The sequence below is a fragment of the Anopheles ziemanni genome, chromosome 2 (genome assembly GCF_943734765.1).
Source record: "Anopheles ziemanni chromosome 2, idAnoZiCoDA_A2_x.2, whole genome shotgun sequence".
NCBI classification, from domain to species: domain Eukaryota; kingdom Metazoa; phylum Arthropoda; class Insecta; order Diptera; family Culicidae; genus Anopheles; species Anopheles ziemanni.
In genome coordinates, this window is record NC_080705.1 from 53,935,177 (window position 1) to 53,947,518 (window position 12,342).

General features: G+C 44.1%; 1 protein-coding gene across 1 annotated transcript; it reads left to right on the forward strand.

Annotated features, from left to right (window-relative positions):
- Positions 1 to 1,819: 1,819 nt before the first annotated feature.
- On the forward strand, positions 1,820 to 3,764 carry LOC131282861 (brahma-associated protein of 60 kDa-like). Its single transcript, XM_058312408.1, has 3 exons — positions 1,820 to 2,029; positions 2,110 to 2,291; positions 2,358 to 3,764. Exons 1-3 carry the CDS (start codon positions 1,901 to 1,903, stop codon positions 3,553 to 3,555), a joined length of 1,509 nt encoding a protein of 502 aa, XP_058168391.1. The 5' UTR covers positions 1,820 to 1,900; the 3' UTR covers positions 3,556 to 3,764.
- The last annotated feature ends 8,578 nt before the right edge of the window (positions 3,765 to 12,342 follow it).

Consider the following 12,342-nt stretch of genomic DNA (forward strand, 5'->3'; position numbering starts at 1 on the left):
TAAAATATGTAGCTAAACAAATATCATGCATTACTACGTCAAAATTGAACAAAAAAAATTCGGCGAGTTTGGAGTTTGGGACGTCGCGCTGTAGTGTGGACCCCGTGGCATCGTCTAGCGCGATTTGCGCGACATGTTTTTGTATCTCGGGGTCCACACAACAGCGCGACGTCGCCTGACAGGTGCTGAACTCCATACTAAAAAAACCTAGCGCAATTTCCCGCAAATCGGATTTGTATGGAGTTCAGCGCCTGTCATGCGACGTCGCGCTGTAGTGTGGACCCCGGGTATCTCGGGGTCCACACTGCAGCGCGACGTCCCGTTTCCAAAGTAGCCCAGTTTCGGCAGAACAATCGCGCAAGCCAAACGCGACAGAGGTAGGGGAGTATGTGGAAATATGTATCAAATTGGGGCGCAAACTCGGCTAAAATTTTTTGTTGAATTTTGAGGTAGTTATGCATGATATTTGTTTAGCTACGTATTTTATGCACCCTGAGTGAGTTTGGCGCTTCTACTTTTGAAATTCACTGAGAAAACCACCTAAAACAACCATCGACGATATTTTGCCCCACCGTAGGAGGTATATATTTCTCCATCATCTCCTACGTATTGAGTGCAGTTTGTTTACGTTTCGGCACCCGAAAACACTTTGGTAAAAATATCAACTAAAACTGAGTTTCATAACTGAATTACATTTGCGAAGGCTAGAAATAAGTAGTACAACGAAAAATCCAATGTTTCGTGGAGAATATTGCTCGTTTTGTTCTTCTTCTTCTTCTTTCTTTCGCTATGCGAGTCGGGGTATATCCTCCTACGCTAAGTCGAACGTTTGTTCCCTTACTCGTAATCAGAGGCGTACCGACTCTGTCCGAACTCCTATGAAGGGGCTCGTCCTTTAGGACCGGCTATAAAAGCCATATGTCCACCCGCCGTCCACGGGAGGGATAATTCCTTCCGTTGTCAGGACACAAGAACTCGTGGTCCGCTTGATTGACTCAAACAGCACGAGATGTGCGGCAGCTAGGATTTTTCTGACCTGAGCTCCAGCTCGGCGTGACCACGCGGTCGTGCCGTAACCTTACTTTTCCGCTAACCCTTTCAGGAAACTTGTGCACTGCTAACCTCCGCTCTGATTCACTACCGAACTGGAACTGGCTCGTTTTGTTCGCGTTTGTGTTTTGGTTTGTTTACGTTTTGTCCAGCTGTCGGTTTGTTTTCGTTTCGAATTGACATTTGACAAGAGCCAGCGTTACGTCGCGTTTTTCGCTGTTTCTACACTAGCGCGATTTGTGCGACATTTTTTTTTTTTGTATGGAGTTCGGCCGCCTGTCAGGCGACGTCGCGTTTCGTGACGGGACGTCGCGCTGTAGTGTGGACCCCGAGTATGGAGTTCGGCCGCCTGTCAGGCGACGTCGCGTTTCGTGACGGGACGTCGCGCTGTAGTGTGGACCCCGTAGTAGACAGGTGGACCAAAATAGAAGCAAAGCGCGCCAAAATAGCGACAAAAAGTGTGTTCGGAAATTGATAATTTTTCAGTGAAAACATTTTTTTTTTATCATAACCAGTTTATCGTAATATGATCGGAACAATTAATGCAACGATTTATTTTGTGGTGACCCTTCCATAAGTGGGCCAAAAAGAGTACTTTTACCCTACTCAATAAATAAAACCTCACCATCTAAACAAACTTTAGTTTGACATTTGGGTTTGAAAACCAGTCAACTGACGTAATGCAAAAACCACTTTTGATGCAACCTACTATGTTTATGATTCCTTGGGTAGACGCTTTCGATTGACAACTAGTGTTTTTTCATCGTTTTCCGCATCTTGCCGTCGCATTTTTGAAAAGCGTGTAAAAAAGTTATTTTGTAGTGTTTTCCAGCAATATTAACCGCTTATCATGTCGCAGCGGTTTCCGGCGGCCAATGCTAACTCGGTTGGTGGGTCCCAACGATATCCATCGTCCCCGGGGCAAACAAACCAGCCTCCGCCAGTGATGCGTCCGTACGGACCGGGGAATAATTTTTCGGTAAGCCCTTATAGTGACCATAATGCGACCATCCAGTCTACATCAGACAAAACTTAAATGGGTCTTTTCGCAAACGACAGCCCCGCGGCTACACTCCACCGCCGCAGATGGGAAGCGGAGTGTCGAATCAAAATCAACATCAACGTCCTATCCAACCCGGCTTTCAGGGTGGCGGTATGCGAGGTTCACCAATGTCCAACTCCTCCGGTGGCAAACGTAACGCAGAAAACCGTTCCTCAATGAACGCAGCCCATCAGAAGAAGTAAGTTTTGAAATCAAATTGTGGTTGAATAGAACTAATGGACGGTGGACGGTGCTTTCCTTGCAGTGACTATTCGGTGAAGAAGAAGAAAAAACTGGCGGATAAAATACTTCCACAGAAGGTGCGAGATCTGGTGCCGGAGTCTCAGGCCTATATGGATTTGCTGGCTTTCGAGCGGAAGTTGGACGCGACTATTATGCGGAAGCGTCTGGATATTCAGGAAGCCCTCAAGCGCCCGATGAAGCAAAAGCGCAAGCTGCGCATCTTCATATCCAACACCTTCTATCCCAGCAAGGATGGGTCGGAGGGTGACACAAACCCGGACGGATCGGTCGCATCGTGGGAGCTCCGCGTCGAGGGTCGCCTATTGGAGGACAACAAGTCCGATCCAGCGAAGATTAAACGCAAGTTCTCCAGCTTCTTCAAGTCGCTCGTCATCGAGCTGGACAAAGATCTTTACGGCCCGGACAACCATCTGGTTGAGTGGCACCGTACACATTCGACACAAGAAACAGACGGGTTTCAGGTGAAGCGACCGGGTGATCGGAACGTGCGTTGTACCATATTGCTTCTGCTCGATTATCAGCCGCTTCAGTTCAAGCTCGATCCGCGACTGGCCCGGCTGCTTGGAGTGCACACGCAGACCCGTCCGGTCATCATATCTGCCTTGTGGCAGTACATCAAAACTCACAAGCTGCAGGATGCGCATGAACGCGAGTACATCGCATGCGACAAGTACCTCGAGCAGATATTCGGCTGTCCGCGGATGAAGTTTGCAGAAATTCCGCAACGACTAAACCCACTGCTACACCCACCGGATCCGATCGTAATAAACCACGTTATCACGGTCGAAGGTGGACAGGAGAACAAACAGACGGCCTGCTACGACATTGACGTCGAAGTGGACGACACGCTCAAGAACCAGATGAACACTTTTCTACTGAGCACTGCAAGCCAGCAGGAGATACAAGCGCTGGACGGAAAAATCCACGACACGGTTGAGACGATCAACCAGCTCAAGACGAACCGAGAGTTTTTCCTTAGTTTCGCCAAGGATCCACAGACCTTCATTCACAAGTGGATCGTCTCGCAGACGCGCGATCTGAAAGCAATGACGGATATTGTGGGCAATCCGGAGGAGGAGCGACGAGCCGAGTTCTACCATCAGCCATGGACACAAGAGGCCGTCTCGCGATACTTTTTCACCAAGGTCAACCAAAAGCGGGCAGAACTCGAGCAGGCCCTTGGCATTCGGAACACGTAAATGGCATCAGACTGATCCTGAATATTATCTTCCAGCAATGCTCATTACAAAGTGTCACATGCGTTTATTCGATTCCCATCACATTTAGTATTTAATCATCCTTTGCTGTCTGGTAAGGCACTGCATACTGCAAATCCATTTGTCTTAAACCTGCTTTCACGATTTAACTTTGCAAATGAATAAAAAGTATACCTAATTCATGGTAGAATAATCTCGCAACACTCTGTTGTATTATTTCAATTTTGTATTTGTCGGAAGAATTATTAGCATGTGATTATTTACGATAGGAATAATTATTAGCATGTGTACGACCAACAAAACTGTATGGTTTCAACTGTCTGTAACATCGGTTCTATTGCGTGAGGTAGATAAACCATCGAGGGTTTTGGATCGTGCCAGATCCAGTCAAATAATTAGTTAAATATTAAGACACAGCATTTCTAGTCACTACCACCTAGGTAAAACAATAAATAAGAATCCGGCCATAGTTTTTTCGGTTGTGGCTGTTATGCGACGATCTACCTAAAAGTATACATCCGGTGACATTCAGCTGTACAGCCGGCGATGTGAGGCGGACCCATACGTTCTCTGATATATTTTGAGCACGCTATGCGCGAAAGCCACTGTGCCTTTGACAACAGTAATAGGTTATCAAACTCCCATTACACCTGTTTAAGCAAACTCAAATCCCTCGCTCGTCTTCCATACAGAACTAATCTCAGGATTTTTCATATGAAACCCGAACAAACATATGAAACGCCGTTTTTTTTTAAATACTATTACACGATGAAGAAATAATGTTTACCCACGTATTAAGCGTATGATCTACGTGCGAGGGATAGAAGCTGTCCCAGTAGGGAGCTGGGAATCCTCGCAATACATACACAGTAAACTAAGACAGTAGGCATCTTCCATTGTTGAGTCCAACAGCGAAAGCTCCAGCTGCGGTTCATTGTGTTTCGCTGCAATCGTGCATTATGTTTGAACCTTTTCATTATTTGTAAAACGCTTCGCCAAACGGATACTCTATTTTTTCTCTATTTTTGATTCAACTTCTAGTTGTAGTAAAAACGGTTAGAGTTTACCAATCGAGTGGCAAAAAATAGGAAACTAGACATAGACTAAAAGGACTATGCGACGTTTAACGCGCACGACTGTCAACTACACGTAAATGAATCAAAAATTAATTGTTTAAATCGCTATTGCTCTGACGAAACTCTCTTAACCGTGTTCTAGAGGAAGATGCTCAGGACAATGAAGGAGCCAACATAATGACGAACTCTACGAGTTGTATTGACTGTCGTACAGCGAATTAAATTCGCCAGGCTGCGGTGGGCTGGTTATACTTAAAATCCCGAAAGACTTAGGAGATGGCGTAGGTCTAAATTGAAGTGGAAGGATGGCGTGAACGAAGCAACAGCAGTTTCGGATGGAGCTTCGCCTGGCCAAGACCGCTCAGCGCTTGTGGCGCCAATTAAGTAAATAAGTAAGTAATATCAAGAGATCTCGGTTGACCATGGCTACATGCATTGGAGATTCTTCAGTAACGATCATGTGTTTTCCTCTAAAGCAGGGGTCGGCAAAGTCCGGCCCACGGGCCTAATTCAGCCCGCCAACTGATTATACCCAGCCCATAAGAAAATGTTAGTGCTACATTTGAACAACACAACTCCATGCTTATCGGACTTGGTCACGATGTCACGCTTGTTTTATTTCCCTAAAAATGTAGATTGGAATTGTTGAACGAGGGATTCAACACCAGACGACTTCCTAGTATATTTTTTGTTAAACTTTTTCTGTTGTATTTGCATTATTGATCATTCTGAAAAACGTTACCGCAGGTCTACACGGTGCTACGACTTTCCTGCGACCGGGATTTCTGCGACGACGGAAGTGTCAACATAATCAAAAAATAGCCTGATTCGGCCATCTCTGTGTCAAAAGTGTCGCAGACACCCCGGTCGTAGGAAAGTTACTTTGTAATATTACTTTGAAAACATTAAAATATCGGTTAAAGTATCAGGCCCGCGCTTTCGGGTTCGTTTTATCATCTGGCTCTTTTTAGGATATGTATGCCGGACCCTGCTCTGAAGGACTCAGTGTGCTCTTTTCTCGAAGCTAACATTTTTGCTTTGGAAGTAAATTAATTCGATGATCATTTAAAATAGATTCTCTATCATTTAAAATAGTCGATAAATTATGTATGATGAAACTATTAACATTGAACATGGAAAATGCTGACTTTCTCTTAATACGACGATGTGTAGTTACGAAATAGTTACTGCATACTGGGCGCCTCCATCGTGCGAAATGGAGACGCCCACATTTTCGCACAACACAGCAAACTTGCGAAGTACTGCTACAAAAATCAGCACAAAGAGAAACATCGAAACAATAAGTGCATATCAAAAGCATAAAGTAACTGATTTGATTTTTGTAGATGCTTGCATTCGTTTAAGTTTTAGTAAGGATTTTTTTGCAAAATTAGCTAGGGCAATTATCGTTGTTGGAAAACTGAATATTTCATTAAATGAACGAAATTTCAAATATATCCGATCTACTCTGATAATAAGTGGATATTTTCTCTAAACATTTTATTTTATTATTTTCCGTGCCTCGTTTTGCTGAATAATACTTATAACTTAACGTGTACAACTTTAAACCTAAAGTCTGGACCCTAGTTCGGGCCACAACAATACAATGTGGGAAACGACGGAGTTTTAATCGAATTGATCGTTGGCCAGAAAAAAAAAAAATTTTCTCCACGGTAACATAAGGTATAAAAGGAGAAGGAACATAAGTACTGACTAGGGCAACTATCTAGTTGACTATCTTAAGTCCACTCTCAGATCAATACGGCATCGTAAGTGGACTAAAACTAGTGTACACCAACACGCTCGCTGCCAGTTCCGCACACGATGCAGGTACTGCTTGTTTTTTCACATATAGGCGTGATTTTCGTAGGGTTCAGAGAAACAGCTTCCGGACATGCTACTCCGTTTGGTGCAAAGTAAACCTATTCTTACCCTTTGTTTGTTCCCTTTTACACTAGAACAAGTTCACGACTCCACGTGCGACGGTGGCAAGATGAGAACGAAGAGGCGAATGAAGTAGAATTTACAAATGAGCACTAAAAGTACGTCACCGACACACCCCGCACGACACTGTTTGCTAGAGTATCACTGCCGGGAAGGTGCTAAGTTGTCCCGCACTCGCCTCCTCTCCGTGTACTGCGATTTGTAGCGGAACACCGGACGGAAGAGGTGCGTTTCGGCGACCTCCAGATCGGTCGTTGGATCTCCATCGGTTGGCACAGATGCTGCTCGTGGTTCGACGTTGTCCTCCGTTAGTTGGCGCTTACGACGTTCTTCCGCATGGTTGCTCTTTGGTGTATGGTTCGATGCAGTTTCGTGACACTTGTGTTGGTGATGCTCGCCTTCTTCGTCTTCGTCTTCACCGTCCGCTTCATCCTCACAATCGCACGGCTGATCTTCGTCCTCGTGGATAACTTCGCCCCAATCTTCCCCATATTCAAAATTGCCAGTTTCATAATTTTCCTCGTTCTTTTTTTCATCCTCAATCAACTCCTTCAAGGTTTCCTCATCCCAGAGGTCTTTGCAATCGATAGCATAGCTGCTGCAAAGCGTTCCAAACAGTATCAGAACTAGCGAGGCGGCTACCTGGAAGAAAACAAACACACAATTTATTAAAATAAACCAGTCGTCTCACTGCGCCGTCGTTGCTTTACGGAAACGACTCTTCCGAAGATTCCGCGTAAATGACACATACCACATTCAAATTCTGTACAAAACGCTGCAACATTGTGGATAGACGCGTGGAGTATTTAGATAATAATATTCAATAACAAGTCGATTCCTAACACGACACCGCGATCAATCGCTGCTCACTAGGTCCCTCGTCTCGGTTCCGTATCTCGCACCGCACTATTAGCGAGCGATCGGTTGGCGGCAGCATTTATATGACCACCCTACCAATTGCGTTGACTCACGCTCCGGTGTGACAAAAGTCACACGTCAACCTGCGCCCGCGAGAGTAGTTCTACGCGGGCGGGCGTGAAGCGGCAAATTGAGCGATAGAACGCCGAATTGACGTACATGCCCCCTGCCGAGGAAGCCCGCTGAAGCCGCGGTGCGCAAACATTGCGCCCCGTTCGCTGATGGCAGCTGATGGTTTCTGGAACTGCACAGAACTGGTTCCGTTCGTGCGCTCATCCGAGGCACGAGCGTTTTACCGTCGTCAACAGCCTCGCTGCGTTGCATGTTGGGATGCATGCGAAGCCTACGGCCGTTGCCATAGGAGGAGGTGGAACTGGCCGGGCAAGGGATGAAAAAGAAGACAAGAAACACTACTTGGAAGTATCGATGCATAGGTCAGGCTCATTAGAGCCGCGCCTTCAATGCCTTGCCAGGTCCTTGTTCCAAGAGCTCCAGTGCGACCTGCATTCGAGAAACATTGTTTACAGACAAGTCGCTACTGGGAATTCTTTATTTCCTTCTCAGTGACTAATTCTAAAATACTGCGGAATTAAATCGTTAATAAGGACCAAGTATAAAGAAACGTATTTGCTTATTGTTATCTTTTACATTTCTTTTTTTTTTTTTTGAAAAATATGAGGCTAGTTTTGTTTATTTCATCTTGGAATATGAATGGATAACTATGTAGAAACACCATTTGGCCTTCAATTCCTACAGTACCTAACTATCTACTTACAGTTTCATTAATAACCTACCAAGCTTCCTTAATTTTAAACGCGTGGCTGTGGTTAGACATAAATCCACTAATGTGTAATCAATTCTATGCAATCATCCATTGATTTCAGTACTTATGATACACGAAAGTGCAGACAATGTGGAAGAATTACCCAAGAAACAATATTTAGATCAAATGCTCGATGTAACTTCATTACATTATGCATATTCTAAAACAAATTGAATATGATGCTTATTTCAAAACAAATAAATGAGGTTCTAACTAAGTAGAGCCCGCCCGCGAATCATCATTCGAAAAGCTTAAATGCATGATCAACGTAACGGAAGTGTCGAGCACGAGAACGATCATAACTGGATGAATGTCAGTAACCTGACGCAGCTATTCATGTTTATGTTTATTTATTTATTGGGTCCATCGGACATTATTAGTCTACATGAACACTTATGAATTATATAACAAAACTAGGCAAAACGCGCACGCAGAGAGTCACGGAACATTTCAAAGCTAAAGTTACTTGGGACATTTCAAAGCTAAAGAGGTCTGAGTTCTCATTAAAAACTGCGGTCATGGCATTGATTGGTTCTGATTGTCCGAAATTTGTGCGAAAATGCCTTTCCCTTAGAAAATGTCGAGGCCGAAGCATTCTTGATGGCGCTGAAAAATGGATCTCATTCAGAAAGTTAGGCGCATCGATGTAATTATTGATTAATCCTGCTATGCAGAGGCATTGAGCCGACTTACGGCGTGAACACAACTGTTGTATGCCGAGAAACAGACACCTGGCATCGTACGAGGGGAGGGTGTCCCCTGCCCTCCAAGGAAGTAGCCTAATGGCATAGCGTGTTGCTTTTCGTTGGATGCTTTCAATCCGTTGGGACCAAATGGTGGCTGAGGGACACCATACAACACTAGCGTATTCTAGTACAGGACGCACAATTGAAGAATACAAAGCCTTAATAGTAAGCGGGTCTCGAAATTCCTTGGTCAAACGAAAAATTAAACCTAATAGCTGATTGCCCTTACTCAAAACATTCTCCATGTGCGGCCTAAAGCTGAGACGCTTGTCAAGTAACACGCCAAGACCACAGATTGTTTCCGAGCGCTCCAACACGCAATTGTCCACATGGTAGTCACACGAGACTTGGACCCTAGATCTAACGAACGACAGAACACGACACTTATCGATAGACAGGGATAACGCATTACAATTACACCAAACACTAAAAGCGGTCAGGGCCTGTTGAAGGCGGCTGCAATCGTCAAGATCCTTAACTGCACCATACAGCTTGACGTCATCGGCAAAAAATAGGACCTTCTGGTCGTGCAGTAGCAACGCCGCATCGTTGACGAATAACAAAAACAGCAGCGGCCCAAGGTTGCTACCCTGGGGGACTCCTGAAGTGCACGATATACTCCGGGACAGGCATGAGCGGACCTTAACACGGCACGACCGGCCATTGAGAAAGGATTGAATCCAACTCACCAAGTTATCCGTAAAGCCGATTTTGGCTAACTTTGCCAGCAGGATATTGTGGGATACGGTGTCAAAGGCAGCCTTGATGCCCAAGTAGATTGCGTCAACCTGGGTGCCGGAATCCAGACTACGCTTACAATAGCTGACGAATTCGGTGAGATTTGTAGTAGTCGACCGCCTTGGAACGAACCCATGTTGAGATGGACTGATATAACTAGAAGAAGCTCTCATAATGGCGTCGTATACCAGAAGTTCGAATACCTTCGATACACCTTTTACCACTGTTTAGCGCGATGAAAAGGCGACCTTTATGAAAATAAATATTAAAGCTCTTTGTGGAAATTAATATTTTCATTTACAATTTTCAGAAAGAATTTCCCGAGACATTTTAAAGAACTTTCCAGCTAAACAAAAAATATGCGAAAATATTGATACGTAACGGAAAATTCAAACCACGAAATGAAGCATCCACCAGCAATCGACTCTTTGAACAAAAGCGCTCACAAAAGGCTCGGAAAAATGACTGCCGCTAAAAGGTGCGGCGAACGGTCTAATGGGTGCGGTCAACGCGCAAAGGGTGCTCCCATTATCTTAGAAGGGTCTGTCATCTTCTTAATGCTTTGGATAGAGTTGCTAAACGGCGCTCGCGCTGTCTTAATAGCTCCGGCGATCGTATCAATGTTTTGGACGGTGTCACTAAACGCCTTGGCCATCGCGCTAAACAGTGGTAAAAGGTGTAAGGCACAGAGCGACGTAACACCACGGTAATTGGCCGCACAAGAGCGGTCCCCTGTTTTGTGAATGGGCATCACAAATTGCAGCTTGCAGAGACGCATTAAATATGTTCGCCAGTATAGGGCCAATAACGTCACAACAACGGATCAACACAATCGCTTGAATACCGTCGGGACCAGGATTGGTGGATGGTTTAAGCCTCTTTATACAAGCAGCCACAGAGGCTGCGTCCACATGTATCCTATCCATATGTATGATATAATGAGGAAACCAGCACGCCGATCGAGTAGTCTGACTGGGGGAACACTGCGCTTGGATTTCACAGAAATCGCTAGACGTCCATTGTCAGCAACAGAAGCATGCGGCGCCTGCGATCGCCTAACCGGCCAAGTACCACACATCCCTCTCTTTTACTTTTCATATATAATTATTTTAATGAATATTTTAGACCAAATCTACCGAAAGCATGATAAAACCAAATTTAAATGAGTGGCTGGATATTTGAATAAAAACTATTGTAAAAAGTGAATTCACACCAATCCTAATTAAATGCGTAACTTAAATATCTTTAACTAACAGAAAATTGCTACATTGAAAAGTAAGCAAGAAAATCACTTACAGGTGAAGAAAGTGCAAAGATAAAACTGCACTAAAGTAAGGCATCGAACGTAACATCGCACTTAAAGTTAAAAAAAAAAGTTAGGTATGCATGAACACATTGCTATCTGCGTTACATGCAAATCTGGTGGTATGCAGTTTTTTCATCAATGAAAATCCAAACATCCAGGTAGGGTAAAAGAAACTGATTTTGATGATATTTGCACTGCCAAAACATGAAACACTTCTGCTTTCAAACTGGTACTATTAGGACTCCTATATTAATAAGATACACTTATCGCATCATCTAACATCGCTATTAAAATGTGCGAATAAGATTCGTTTAGCTTCCGATGACTTTTCCTGGCGATTGAAACGCGTGTCCACAAAACTGTTCAGTGTTCAAACATATTTGCACAACATGTTCTGGAAACACACGGCGCAGTTGTTAGCGGCATGGTTCAAATGAATACAAAAATAAAGGTGTACGTTAACTCTCCCTGTCCTCATTCATTCCCCGCCGATTGACGCCATTTCGGCAGGCGCACAGGAACGAATTTGCGTCCAAAAATTGGTTCCTATCTGATCGACAACTATATGTTAACGGATCCGGATCCGGCATTCGTTCTCACCTCCCCGCGCCACAGCAGATGTTGCTCGATTTACACGTTCTGTGTAAACAGACGCCCCAAAAACCCTTAATCATCAGTGACCGATTGAACCAAGGACAAGATAGGACAGTGTCGAGATTGGAAAGCCAAACATGAAATTGTGTTTATAAATAAAACAGATGCGAAAAAGGAAAAAAAACATGCATCAAATTCTTCCAGGAACGCACGGAATTTTGTCAATCCTCCGGCATGGTGCTAACCCATTGGCTCATTAAAAATATGCTAATGGGAGGACGCATGTTTCGATACCAAAATCTGGACGCGAAAGAGGTTAAGCAATAAAACAAACGTTAAACGCTTCACAGTTATATGCCAAAGTTTAGAATTGTATTTGCCTTACAAATCTCTCCTAAGATTATGACAAATGTGTAAGAACGAGATAATCCAGTGCTGAGAATAAATTATTGTTTCACTTCTAAGTCCTTGAACTAGTAACATCAGTAAACACTGATCATGTGCAGCCTGTTGTTTATTTCTTTACAAATAAACTATGTCACAACAACACAACGGCTAGTGCAAATATTAAATAACTATTCACCAACAGAACGGCGTAAATCGTACCGTAACACCTTTCCGCTC